Source organism: Jaculus jaculus, chromosome 19, assembly GCF_020740685.1.
Source record: "Jaculus jaculus isolate mJacJac1 chromosome 19, mJacJac1.mat.Y.cur, whole genome shotgun sequence".
In the NCBI taxonomy this organism is placed as follows: domain Eukaryota; kingdom Metazoa; phylum Chordata; class Mammalia; order Rodentia; family Dipodidae; genus Jaculus; species Jaculus jaculus.
This window is the reverse complement of record NC_059120.1, coordinates 44,908,170-44,922,556: the sequence shown is the minus strand read 5'-3', so window position 1 is coordinate 44,922,556 and position 14,387 is coordinate 44,908,170. Positions and strand designations below refer to the sequence as shown.

The 14,387-nt window shown below is 44.6% G+C and overlaps 1 protein-coding gene across 1 annotated transcript in view; it reads left to right on the top strand.

Annotated features, from left to right (window-relative positions):
• Window positions 1-13,904, top strand: part of Fam102b (family with sequence similarity 102 member B) — a 72,126-nt gene extending 58,222 nt beyond the window's left edge. The window contains exons 7-11 of the mRNA XM_045138730.1: window positions 6,130-6,225; window positions 6,554-6,743; window positions 6,831-6,958; window positions 8,272-8,341; window positions 11,778-13,904. Of these exons, the coding sequence (XP_044994665.1) occupies window positions 6,130-6,225; window positions 6,554-6,743; window positions 6,831-6,958; window positions 8,272-8,341; window positions 11,778-11,820 (527 nt within the window). The 3' untranslated portion in view covers window positions 11,821-13,904. The remainder of the gene's footprint in view (window positions 1-6,129; window positions 6,226-6,553; window positions 6,744-6,830; window positions 6,959-8,271; window positions 8,342-11,777) is intronic.
• The last annotated feature ends 483 nt before the right edge of the window (window positions 13,905-14,387 follow it).

The window sequence follows — 14,387 nt, the reverse complement described above, 5'->3', positions numbered from 1 at the left end:
GGTGATACATGCTGACAGACTGAAAACTAAGTGTTGCAAGTGGCACCGCCCCTCAGGAGATGCATCTCCAGCCACAGGCACAAGAGGCCACGCGGACTTTTCCCGCTCCATGTTCCCCCGCCGAGCACCTGCTCCTCCTCGCCCCGCCGGTGCCGCTTCTCTTTCAAAGCTCCCTTTCCCTCCTGAGTGCTCTCGAGCCTTATTGTGCCTTAGACTTGCCTGGAGGGTTTGTCCAAACACACCGCTGGCACCCACCAACAGCCGGCTTTTGGCTCACTGGATCCCATTCTATGGCTGCCGTGTTGTATTACAAGCTGGTTCCTTAGCAGTGTTGACGCTGGTCCCAGAGCACACCTTGAGACCCACCTCTCCAGGCAGCCTTTCAGCAACGTCAGAATTGGATTGATTGCTAAGAGCTGGGCAGCCACGGTGCCAACTTGGGTGACGGATGGTTCCTTCTATCCCCTAGGGTACGGAAGCAGAAATAATTGTTTGAAAGAATGAAAAGAGAGGCAAAGCGATAGGATTAACATTTTCACTAATTTTTCAAAAATGCAGTTATTTGGTTTCTTACAGGTAATGATAACTATGAAATTTCTTTATTGAGGATCAGCTGTTCTTTGTCTGCTGTCCAGGATTGTTATTCTATTTACCTAGATAATAAAAAGAAAAAAGCCCTTGGCTGGAGAGATGGCTTGGCGGTTAAGGCGCTTGCCTTGCAAAGCCTAAGGGTGCTTGTTTGAATCTTCAGATCCCATAAAGCCAGACGCAGTGATGCAATTGTGCAATGTCGCACACGCCCACAAGGGGGTGCATGCGTCTGGGGTTTGTTCACAGTGGATGAAAGACCCTGGTGTGCCCATTCTTTCTCTCTCTTGATCTAGCTCTCAAAAAAAAAAAAAAACAAACCTATTAGCTCTGTATACTTCTCTATCTTCTTTTGTCTTTCTGAATCCAGCAGCCTGGTGCTGGGTGGGTAGACAGATAGATAGATTGTAGGTGGACGGATGTATAGACAGACAGACAGACTTATATATGGAGAGAGATATCAAGCAAACACATATGCAGTATAATACAGTCACACTACATGTACCCAAACTTGTACAAAGGATATGCTGCGTGTGAGTCACTTTTCTCATTGCTGTGACAATACCTGACCAAAGTGTCACCAGGGAGGGAGGGTTTCTTCCTGCTTGTAGTTTGAGGATATAGCCCATGGTGGCAGGGAACGAATGAGAGAAGAGCTGCTCTCACCTGTGGCACCTCAGGAGCGTAGGGCAGCTGGCCACATGGCATCTTCAGTCAGGAAGTGGAGACGGATGAACGCTGGTGTTCAACTGGCTTTTTCCTCTTGGCCAGTGGGCAATGAAGACTGACCATTGTTCTGCCCACTCACCCTTACACTCGCTTGCAGCCTGGCTTCTCTCTTCTGCCTTGCCTGATAAATGTCTCCAGTGACGGGACTGCCAAATGCTGTGGACATTTTTCCTGTTCTGATCTGACGTGTCCACTGAATCGTGACCCTTTCCCCTCGTCCTTTGGTTCTCACCTGCCTAGCCGTTCCTTCTCTAGATCACAAGCGTTTTACAGTCTCCCTCCACTCTGTTCCAGCACTGCTGCTCCACAGGGTTTGGTTTCCTCCGCTTAGTTTCCAGGCATTTCAGGGAAATGTATTCTGTGGCCTTGGATTTACCTATCAGATATATGTAAATGTGTAAATATTTTCTTTTTTTTTTGGTTTTTCGAGGTAGGGTCTCACTCTAGCCCAGGCTGACCTGGAATTCACTATGGAGTCTCAGGGTGGCCTCGAACTCATGGCAATCCTCCTACCTCTGCCTCCCGAGTGCTGGGATTAAAGGCGTGCGCCACCACGCCCGGCAATATTTTCTTTTTTGATTTGAGAGAGAGAGATGCAGATAGAGAAAATGGGCATACCAGGGCCTCTAGCCATTGCAAATGAACTCCAGACACATGTGCCACCTTCTGCATCTCGCTTTACGTGGTTACTGGAGAATCGAACCTGGGTCTTTAGGCTTCACGGGCAAGCGTTTCTAACTGCTGAGCCATCTCTCCGCCCCTAAGTTCATAAATATAAATGTGATTGTGCAAATGGTACATTATATTGAATCGTTTTCAGTCACAAATTTGTGTACCCAACTGGTTTTCGGAAAGGTCCAATTCCCGCCACGTGTCACGTTAGAATTCATCTGTTCGTCTTTCTCTCCAGCCAGTCTAGATTCTTCGTAATCGGGTCTTGCTTGGTTTCGTGTCCCAGCGTAAGGCCAGGGACAGGGGCCAAGTGTGATGAGTGCTGACTGGCTGTCCTCAAATTCCACGTGTCCCGTGGGTGTCGTCCTGACTCTCCCTCCCATTTCTCTCAGGTATCCCGGCACAAGCTGGGGCTCTGTCTCCGCCCCCATCATATCACTGGTGCTTCCTCAGTCTCTCTCACGTGCAGCTGGGGTTATGAAAACCTTCATTCCACCTCTGTTCATCCCATTGCCGCAATGGTCATCCCACAGTGTAGACTGCCACGTTAGACCCTTGCTTGTCAGTGAGTCCTTTCCATCACTGCCCTCGGAAGGTTCTTCATCAGCTGGTATCCGATCCCATGTTCTGCCTCTTGTTCCAGTCATCTCCACCACTGTCTCTGTGCCAGCTTTACCAAACCCTTTGCTTTTCTACAAGCAAGGCATGCTCTGCCCTTGGCTAGCTGAGGGATTTCTAGACTTGGGAATCTCCTGCATTAGCCTCCTCTGTGAGAACTTCCCTCATGTGGTGGTCATTAGTTACTTTCTCGTTTCTGTGAACAGACATCTGACCAGAAAGGACTTGGGAAAGGAAAGGGTTTAATTCAGTGTACATTCCACCAGGGAAGGTATAGTGGCCAGGGTAAAAAGCCAACTCTTGTCCCATCAGCAGGCAGGAGGCAGAAAATGAACAAGTGAGATGGGCTGGAGAGATGGCTTAGTGGTTAAGGCACTTGCTTGAAAAGTCTTAAGTACCCAGGTTCGATTCCCTAGTACCCACGTACATCTGAAGTTTGTTTAAAGTGGCTAGAGGCCCTGATGTACCTATATTCTCTCTCTCTCTCTCTCTCTCTCTCTCTCTCACACACACACACACACACACATACACACAAATAAGTAAATATTTTTTGAAAAAAAATGAGACTGTACTATAAAAAAATCTAAACACTGCTGGGCGTGGTAGTGCATGCCTTTAATCGCAAATCAGGGACCAAGGTATAGAGGCAAAAGGGGTGGGGGTGCAAAGTAAATAAGACAAAACACACGCACAATTTTGTGTGTGTGTTTTGTTTTTCAAGGTAGGGTCTCACTGTGGTCCAGTTTGACCTGGAATTCACTATGTAGTCTCAGGGTGGCCTTGAACTCACAGCAATCCTCTTATATCTGCCTCCTGAGTCCTGGGATTAAAGGTGTGCACCACCACACCCAGCAGCCTTTATGTTTTATAGTCTACCCTCTGCTCATGGCCTCATTTTCCCCTGCCATCATGGAGCTTCCCCTAGAGTCAGTAAACCAAAATAAACTCTTTCCTCCCACAAGCTGCTCTTGATCGGGTATTTCCTACAGCAACTGGGTACATTTTGAAAACCAGAAAACAAATGAATGAGTTGTGATCTGAGCTCACATCAATATAAAAATTTGGCTCTATATAAATATCCCTATGAAGTAGCTCTTTGAATTTTTAAAAAATGATTTACTGTCTCACCTGTGCATGTGTGTGCATGTGAGCTTGTATGCACGCATGCCTGCCAAGGTCTCTGGCTGCTGCCAATGAATACTCATCTGGCTTTACATGGGTAGCTGGAGAATTGAACCCAGGCCACAGGCTTTGCAAGCAAGGACTTTTACTGAGCCATCTCCCCAGCCCCTTGAGTGGGTTTTGTTGAGGCTCATGTTTGGGTTTGGAGGTGCGGTGGAGAGAGATTATCGTGGGATGCTTGCAGCCTGCCCAGCACTGAGGAACCTTCCCAGAGGGCCAGGTCGCTCCTTGCTTATCGTTTGGCAGCAGCACGTACTGGTCCAACTGCGTGCGGTATCATTTCCAGAACCACCACCGTGATGGCTTCATTGCTCCACTGCTTTCCTTCTGCTCCCAAGCTAAAAATAGCTCTGGTTTCCAAATGTTTCTCCCCAATGGAAATGATCCCAGTTCTATATTCTGAGAAGGTTGGTTCCGGGCTGCATAATTGCTATCTACAATTTGTACGTGACCAGGGAGCTACTAGAAACTGCTTGGGCAATGACTTTTTGTCCATTGCCTCACACACTAAGCACTGTAATCAGTTTGTTAAGAAGATGTGTCCTTAGTGCTACATCCCATGCTCTGTTGATAAAAAGTCATAGGCATCACCCTAATTACAGTCTCCAGCAGCAACGCTAGCATTAAAGTGGTAAAGTGTTCTGCTGCAGTGTTTTTTGGGTTTTTAATTTTTTTTTTTAATTTATTTATTTGAGAGTGACAGACACAGAGAGAAAGTCAGATAGAGGGAGAGAGAGAGAGAATGGGCGCACCAGGGCTTCCAGCCTCTGCAAACGAACTCCAGACGCGTGCGCCCCCTTGTGCATCTGGCTAACGTGGGTCCTGGGGAACCGAGCCTCGAACCGGGGTCCTTAGGCTTCACAGGCAAGCACTTAACCGCTAAGCCATCTCTCCAGCCCTTTTTTGGGTTTTTTTGGGGGGTGTTTTGAGGTAGGGTCTCACCCTAGCCCAGACTGACCTGGAATTTACTATGTAGTGTCAGGGTGTCCTCGAACTCACAGCATTCTTCCTACCTCACCCTCCTGAGTGCTGGGATTAAAGGCGTGCACCACCATGCCCAGCATACAATGGGTTTTTGAAGGAGCAAGATTCTTTCAAAAAACAAACAAACAGAAACAGTTCACAAACTAGAGGACCATCATGATGCATGCCTATAATCTGAACACTTGGAACAGGAGTTCAAAGCCAATTTAGGCCACTTAGTGAGACCCTTCAGTAAAGAAGAAAAACGCTGGGCTGGAGAGATGGCTTAGCGGTTACGGTGCTTGCCTGTGAAGCCTAAGGACCTGTATTTGACTCCAGATCCCGCATAAGCCAGACACACAAAGGTGAGGCAAGAGCAAGGCCACATGTGCCCACTAGGTGGTACAAGCATCTAGCATTTGATTTCAGTGGCTGAGACCCAATTCTCTCTCTCTCTCTTTCACTGTCTCTAAAATAAACATAAATAAATATTTTTTTAGAGTAAAACACCAGGCAAGGCAGTGTATACTTATATTGTAAGCATTTAAGAAGTGGAGGCAGGAGGATCAGGAGTTCAAAGCCAGCCTCAGCTTGAGAATAATTTCAGGCTGGCCTAGGCTCCGCAAGAGCCTGTCTCTAAATGGAGGAGCAAGAGGAGAAAGAACTAGAGGCAGCAAGGCAAGGGTGCCTAACATTTGGCACTTTGGGGCTGGGGTGATAGTTCAGTGGTTATAGTACTTGCTTGCAAAGCCTCTCAACCCAGCTTTGATTCCCCAGTACCATGAAAAGCCAGATGCACAAAGTGGCTCATGTGTCTGGAGTTCATGTGCAGTGGCTGGAAGCACTTACATGCACGTTCTCTTCTCTCTCCCTCTCTTGACAAGTACATAAAATATGCTTACTTTCATGGGGGAATTGAAGGGTAAAACCTACTTTTTTTAAAATAAAGTAGTGTTGATACAAAAAAAAAAAAAAAATTGTAATGGAGCCGGGTGTGGTGGTGCACGCCTTTAATTCCCAGCATTGGGGAGGCTGAGGTAGGAGGATCACTGTGAGTTCGAGGCCACCCTGAGAGTACATAGTGAATTTCAGATCAGCCTGAGCTCGAGTGAGACTCTGCCTCAGAAAAACAAACAATAATAATAATAATAAATTGTAATGGTTTTTAAGCAGTGCCGCTAAATGTTAGTAAAATATGGAAATGCTTCAGTGCGCTAAGGTATTTAAGTGTTTATTTCTTGCAATGCAGTTGTTTCCATTGTACCCATTTAAAGGGACCTCTGCCACTTTATAATTTATCTTCCTTGATTATGATCAGAATACAAGTTGACCGTCCACCTGGTAGTGATAGTAACATTGCATTGTGCCGTATTGCAGATCTTTCATCAAAGAGCGCCTCCGTTCCAGATGAACTTGGCGCCTGGGGACATTCCAGAACATCAAGTTATGCAAGTCAGCAGTCCAAAGTATCAGGTAAGAGGCCAGCAGCAAAGGTTGATTCCTTATTGTTCCGAAGAGACTTGAAGCTGGGTGTGGAGACCAGCACTTGTATTCTGAGCGCTGGGGGAGGCCCACACAGGAACATGGCACACTCAAGGTCAGCCTGGGCTTCCCATGTAGCAAGACCTGACTTAAAACAAAACCAACCAACCAAACAGCAACAACAACAAAAACAGTTGATGTGGATGGATGGATGGACGAATGGACAGACAGACTTGAAACGGCTATTTTGTGGGATAGAGAAATGAGATTGCATGTGTCTGATGCTGGTGTCATACGCAAGGTGATTTTCCTCTGACAGGGTACAGCTCATGTCACTCCCGGTCATCCAGCTTCTCCGAGTTCTGCCACCGGAGAAATACCTCCGTGGGAAGTGCATCCACGGGAATTGAAAGTATTCTAGAACCGTGTGATGAATCTGAGCAAAAAACCCCAGAACCAAGTCTTGACATAACTGATAAAGAAGATGAAGCTTCGGAAAAACTCAGCAGGTATCCTTTTAACAGATAAATTGAACAACGACTCTGTTTTTATAACGTTAATAAAAAAGAAGGAAACCACTGTGATTCTGTTCAAAGGGACCCAGCGAGCCAGGACTCCGTCGAGTCTCAGCTGAAGCGAGTTGACGACACCAGAGTGGATGCAGATGACATTGTGGAGAAAATCTTACAAAGCCAAGACTTCAGCCTAGATTCCAGCGCAGAAGGTGTGTAGAGAATGCTTAAGAAAAACTCCTGAAGCCCGTGTCGATGTGGTCAGGATGGAAAGGGGGCTGGAGTCACACTACTGCGTGTAACTGTGAGATCAACTTCATGCCAAGAAAAACCAATGATTAGCCGGGCGTGATGGCACACGGCCTTTAATCCCAGCACTTGGGTGGCAGAGGTAGGAGGATCGTTGTGAGTTCAAGGCCACCCTGAGACTACAGAGTTAATTCTAGGGCAGCCTGGACCAGAGTGAGACCTTACCTCAAAACCTCCCCCCGCAAAAAAGGAAAAGAAAATCCAATGATAACTTAGCTGGGTGTGGTGGTGCATTCCTTTAATCCCAGCACTTGGGAGGCAGAGGTAAGGAGGATTGCTGTGAGTTCAAGGCCAGCCTGAGATTACGTAGCAAATTCCAGGTCAGCCTGGGGTACAGTGAAACCCTACCTTGAGAAGAAAAGAAAAAAAAAAAAAAAAGATAAATTTGTAGCTTATTTCTTCCAGTGACTACTGAATTTGAGAAAAGAATAAGCTTGAGTTAAAAGACATCAATTTAAAGAGGTATATTTCAGTAGTAGAGCAGGTACTTAACATAGGTAAGGTCCCGAATTTAATCACCAGAACACAGGGGAGAAAAAAAAGCCAAATCAAATTTAAAGAAAGTTTTTATTGTCTTTTTAATTTATGTTCAGGGTCTACTGTGCCCATACACCTCACAATAGAGCAAGCTGGCTGAGTCGCCATCCATCACAGTGTGCAGGGTTGAGCTGACAGAGGAACCTTCCTGCCCCTCCTGGCATGTTCCCTGAGACTGAGAAGTCCTATGCTAATTGGAAAGGTGTAATCACTCAGCTGGTGTCAGTAAGGAGTACTTAACAATGGGCTCAGCTTTACTATGTAATGGTCACGTAACTAAAAATAAGTAAACCTCATGAAAATCTATAGCAAGAGCTGTTAGTTAAAAGAAAAATAGTTTTGGGAAAGTTCATGAGAAAGAGCTACTGGGCCAGCTTTTAAGTTGTCTGTTTCAAAGCAGGTATAAACAGTGATTTGGAGTTGTTTCCTTAGCAAACTGAAATGTAGACTGAATTATTATGCATCTTTTGTTTTGTTTGTTTGTTTTTAGAGGTAGGGTCTGACTCTGGCTCAGGCTGACCCAGAATTCACTATGTAGTCTCAGGGTGGCCTCAAACTCACAGCGATCCCCCTACCTCTGGCTGGGATTGTGTGTGCCACCATGCCCAGCTATTATGTATCTTATCTGCTTAGGGTCTGTGGTGGCTTCACATGACAAATGTTTCCCATTATGTTGCAGAAGAAGGACTGCGTTTATTTGTGGGCCCTGGAGGAAGCACCACCTTTGGCAGTCACCACCTTCCGAACAGGTACATCATCCAAATACTGCCCCGTTAAAGTAGACTGACTTGAAGTTCATGAGGAGCCAGCAGTTTCAGAGCTTCCTTTAAGCTGAGGTTAGACAAAGCAAACAAACATTAGTAGTTACTTAGGAGACATTCTCAGTGGAGCTCCTTATTCTGTGTATGCTTGACATGACATTTTATTTTAGCTTATTAACTAGGTGTATTTTTAGAATATATTGGTAAAGAACTAGTAGAGTACTAGACAAGTTTTGGCATTAAAAAGATATTTAGAGGGGCTGGAGAGATGGCTTAGCAGTTAAGATGCTTGCCTGCGAAGCCTAAGGTCCCAGGCTTAACTCCCCAGAACCCACGTAAGCCAGATGCTTAGGGTGGCACATATGTTTGCAGTTTGCTTGCAGTGGCTAGAGGCCCTGGAGTGCTCATTGTCTCCCTCCTTCTCTATCTCAAACAAACAAATAAATGAAATTTGTAAGCTATATTTAGAAAAGAAATTTAGCGGCTGGAGAAATGGCTCAGCTGTTAAGGATGCTTGCTTGTAAGGCCTGACAGTCCAGGTTTGATTTCCCCAGAACCCACATCCCACATAAAGGCAGATATACAAAGTGGTACATATTTCTGGAGTCTGTTTGTGGTGGCAAGAGGCCCTGAAGTCATGCCCATACACTATTTCTCCTTCTCTCTCTCTGTCTGTCTCCCTTCTCTCTCCTTCCCTTCTTCTTCCCTCACCCCTCTCTCAAATAAATAAAGAAAAATTTTTAAGATTTTATTTTTACTTATTTATTAGAGACAGAGAGAAGGAAAAAGTGAGAATGGCACACCGCCCTCTGGCCACTGCAATGAACTCCAGACGCATGCGCCCCCATGTGCACCTGTCTCCCTTGGGGCCTGGAGAGTCGAACTGGCGCTAAGCCATCTCCCCAGCCCTAAAAATATTTTAAGAAATATTTTTAAAGAGCCAGTCGTGGGGCTGGAGAGATGGCTTAGCGGTTAAGCACTTGCCTGTGAATCTAAGAACCCCGGTTCGAGGCTTGGTTCCCCAGGTCCCACGTTAGCCAGATGCACAAGAGGGTGCACGCATCTGGAGTTCGTTTGCAGTGGCTGGAGGACCTGGCGCGCCCATTCTCTCTCTCTCTCTCTCTCTCTCTCTCTCTCTACCTCTACCTCTTTCTCTCTCTGTCTGTTGCTCTCAAATAAATAAATAAAAATAAACAACAACAACAAAAAAAAAGAGCCAGTCATGGTGGCACACGACTTTAATCCCAGCACTCGGGAGGCAGAGGTGGGAGGATCACTGAGTTTGAGGCCACCCTGAGACTCCATCATGAATTCTAGGTCAGCCTGAGCTAGAGTGAGACCCTACCTTGAAAGTCCAAAAGAGAGAAAAAAGAAAAAGTGCAAAACAAAGCCACTTTTCTTTTTTTAATATTTTTTAAAATTTGTTTGCAATCAGAGAGATGAAGAGAAGGGCGCACCAGGCCCTCCAGCCACGGCAAATGACCTCCCTATGCAGGTGCCGCCTTGTGCAGCAGGCTTTACGTGGGTAGTGGAAAACTGAACTCAGGTCATTAGCCTTTGCAGGCAGGCATCTTAACCGCTGACCAATTTCTCCAGACCCAAAATCACTTTTATAATCAGTGGTCTTATACGTTATGACAAGCTATTTACCATTCAGCAGCATAAGCTAATAATTAACCTTTTAAAATATTTTCTTTATTTGAGAGAGAGAGAGAAAATGGGCACACCAGGTCCTCCAGCCACTGCAAACAAACTCTAGACACATGAGCCACCTTGTGCATCTGGCATTATATGGAGAGTGGGGAATTGAACCTGGGTCCTTTGGCTTTGCAGGCAAGCACCTTACCTGTTAAGCCATCTCTCCAGCCCCTAATTAACCTTTCTTGCACTCTCCTTTTCCTTATCCCATTAAGTCTAACATTTAGGCCACCCCAAATCATGAAAATCAAACATTATTTTGGTAGTTATTCAAATTCAGAAGGGAAAAAAAAAAGTCACCTGCCAGACTTCCTACTAATTCTTAGGACAGGTTGAGTATATCTTGCTTTCAAGTAAATAAAAATAAAAAATTTAATTTAATGTAAAGATAAAAAGAACTGGGAACTAGTGAGGGGTGTAACTCAGTGGCCTGGTGTTTACTTAGCATGCACAAGACCTACGTTTTAATCCCAAGCACACACTCATACAACACACACAAAGAATTGAGAAATATTTCTACTTAAATGTGTGAATAAAATGATGAAGGCTGGGCTGGAGAGATGGCTTAGCGGTTAAGCGCTTGCCTGTGAAGCCTAAGGACCCCGGTTCGAGGCTCGGTTCCCCAGGTCCCATGTTAGCCAGGTGCACAAGGGGGCGCACGCGTCTGGAGTTCGTTTGCAGAGGCTGGAAGCCCTGGCGCGCCCATTCTCTCTCTCTCCCTCTATCTGTCTTTCTCTCTGTGTCTGTCACTCTCAAATAAATAAATAAATAATTTAAAAAATTAAAAAAAAAAAAGAATACCAGGAGCTGAAGAGATGGCTTAGCTGTTAAGGCATTTACCTGCAAAGCCAAAGGATCCTGGTTCGATTCCTAGGAGTGTGTTCTCTCTCTCTCTCTCTCTGCCCCTCTTTCTTTCTCTCAAATAAATAAATAATTTAAAAAAAAAAAAAAAAGAATACCAAACTTGGTATACTTTAAAAAAAATGATGAAGGCCTATAATAATCCAGCGTGTTCATTATAAACATTTAATATTTTAAGTACTTTCTATCTGTGAGACAGTTAAACCTTATAGAAATCAAATCTGTAGAAAAATGCCTAATGAACCACCTTTCTGCGAGGCAGGATTATGTAGAACCATTTCAAACACTATAGCTGGTCATTTTTAAAAAAAATATTTTAGCCAGGTGTGGTGGCGCACACCTTTAATCCCAGCACTTGGGAGGCAGAGGTAGGAGGATTGCCATGAGTTCAAGGCCACCCTGAGATGACAGAGTTAATTCCAGGTCAGCCTGGACCAGAGTGAGACCCTACCTCGAAAAACCAAAAAAATAAAAATTTTATTTGCTGGGTGTGGTAGCACACACCTTTAATCCCAGCCCTTGGGAGGCAGAGGCATGAGGATTGCTGTGAGTTTGGGGCACCCTGAGACTACATAGTAAATTCCAGATTAGCCTGGGCTAGATTGAGACTCTACCTTGAAAACCCAAAGTATATATATTACTTATTTTTGCAAGCAGAAAGAGAAAATGGTCACAGGCACATTAGGGCCTCTTGCCACTGCAAATGAACTCCAGACACATGTGCCACTTTGTGCATCTGGCTTTCCATGGGTCCTGGGGGAATCTAACTTCATCAGGCTTTGCAGGCAAATGCCTTTGACCACTGAGCCAATCTTTCCAGTTTCCAGTTCAACATTTGAAAGTTTTCTTTTCCCTGCTATTTTAGGGTGGGATCCGGAGCTTATGAACAAGTTGTGATCAAACGCTAGGAGTCAAGCCAGTGACCAGAAGCTTCTGTGTGGATATGCATTGTGGACAACTGGTGTATCAAGGTGTTTTAATCAAGCTTGTTAAAAAAAAAAAAAAAAAAAAAAAAGGAAAATGAACCTGTTTTTAAAAAGTGAAGTTCATTTGTCAAGATGAAAGCAACACTGATTCCTGCTCTGAAAGTTCCCTTGCGGCCTCTTCCCACTCACTGCGCGGGGACACCTGGGCAGTGAGCCAGGGCCGCCGGCCTGCGACCCCGCCCAGGATGGAAAGACCTGCTGTGTCTCCCAGGGGGGCAACAGCACGGGACGCCGTCTGAGTGTGATTCATTCCAGTGTCAAGTCTGTGGTAGAGGCGCTCAGCAGATATGCACTCTGTATTTTTTATTTTAGGCTTGAGACAAAGTTCTATAAGATCATTGTAATTCCTATTGAGAAAGTCTTCCATGGCCTACTACCTACAGTATTGTCCTAAGTCTATTATTAACTTCTTCTTATGCAAAAATTGACATGAAGTGTGGGTGCTCACCCCTTGAGAAAATGTTATGCTACAGCTTGAACGTGTAAAATGCTTAATAATTCTCAACATAGCTGCCATAAATCGGGTGATAGGGTGGTGTGCCTGAGCTGGGTGGATGGGTGTAGCACTGTTCACTGCACAGAACAGATTGTCCCCTGTCATTAAAACCAGATGAGCTGCAGAACCCCCAGTAGCTGTGCACGAGACCCCAGCTTCACACTGAGCACATCAGGCTACGGTAGGCGCCCCAACATGAGAGCTGTGTCATTTGCCCACTGACTGTTAACATGATGGCTTCAGGATTCGGAACAAGGTGAAGTTGCAAGGTGATCAGAATAAGAGCATTCTTTCTTTTTTTTAAGCGAGAGAGCAAGAATTAGAGAGAAAGACAGAGGGAGAGAGAGAATTGGCGTGCCAGGGCCTCCAACCCCTGTCATAGAACACCTCGTGTGTGCTATGCGACCTTGCGCGTTTGCGTCCCTGTGCGTCTGGCTTACGTGGGACCTGGAGAGTCAAACAGGGGTCTTTAGGCTTCACAGGCAAGCGCCCTAACCGCTCAGCCATCTCTCCAGCCCGAGAGCATCCTTTTCTGAGCAGCGCCAGACTTATGTGAAACTGAAACTTGCCCTGCCATGGTGTGAGAAGCCGGGACAGCTGCTTGTGTCACTGACGCAGAGGGACTGGTGCTCTTCTATCTCAGCCCTCTTTGATCAGATACCGTTTTCTTTACTGCGTCAGAATTCAGCTGTTTTGAGACAAGACTGGAATGTAACTTATATCTAATGTAACTTTTAACCTAGGATTATCTGCTCTGGATTTATTGTGACGGCACAGCAGATAAGCCTTAGAGATTTTCTGGTCTTACATGACTGTGTCCAGTGGAAAGATCTGGACTTTCATTGAAAAAAAAAAAAATGTAAGATTCTATATAACCAACAATGCCCCAATCTAAACTTTCAGAATCATGCCCAAGAAGAAGAATATGTCAGAATAGAATTACTTTGGCCTAGGTATTTTTATGTTGACAAGATTAGGGATGAAATCTGTTATTTTAATATACAAATTCAGAGGTTTGGAAAGACTGGAATAGTTTATATAGTTTATATTAGACTTTCTTAATACCTCAAGGATTAGGTTGACTATATTAATACAAACTATTTTTACAGCTAGATTCTGACTTTTTTTTTTAAGATGACACCCTGTTTTAGAATACTTTGAATGGTAAGAGAAAAAAAAAATCTTCAAGTCAATATTTTGTTTAAAATATATTTTGGAGAAAAAAACAAAACATTAACCTGAACGTTAGTCTAACCAAGGAAAATTTACCTAAATAGGTAAAGATATGCTGTCTGTCTTCAGTGAACTGACTCATTCATTGTGTGTCATAGAAAGAATCCAAAAGCTATGAAAATAATTACTTAGATGGTTATTCTGACATTTTTACAGCATATTTTTTTTTCTATTCTGAAAATATTATTTCAAGCCGGGTGTGGTGGCACATGCCTTTAATCCCAGCACTTGGGAGGCAGAGGTAGGAAGATTGCCATGAGTTCAAGGCCATCCTGAAACTACAGAGTGAATTCCAGGTCAGCCTGAGCTACAGTGGAGAACCTACCTCAAAAATACAAAAAAAAAAAAAAAAAAAAAAAAAAAATTCTAGGCTATCTAGTTATTTAGTTATTGATACTTCTGCAAATTATTGGGTTTTAACATGATGACAGTAAGTGATGAGCATGGTTCTATGAAGGCACTCATCAGACACAGACCAGGTGCTGGAATCAGGGTCAGGCCACCGTCCTACGCAGCCCTGGCTGCCCTTGGCGGCCCTGTGTCTTTATTTAAACAAGTCTAGTTCTTGGGGTTTGAAATGGTACACAATTCTTTTTTTAAGAATCAAAATGTGAAGAGATTTTGAAAAATCTAAAAGTTAATATGCCTTTATAATTTTAGCAGCCACCAGACACGTCTGGATTTACGTAGCACTAAGTGTAAACACTCACTCTGGTTAGGAAGGAAGAACCAGGAGCAGTCAGTGCTCTGTGGGCCTGGG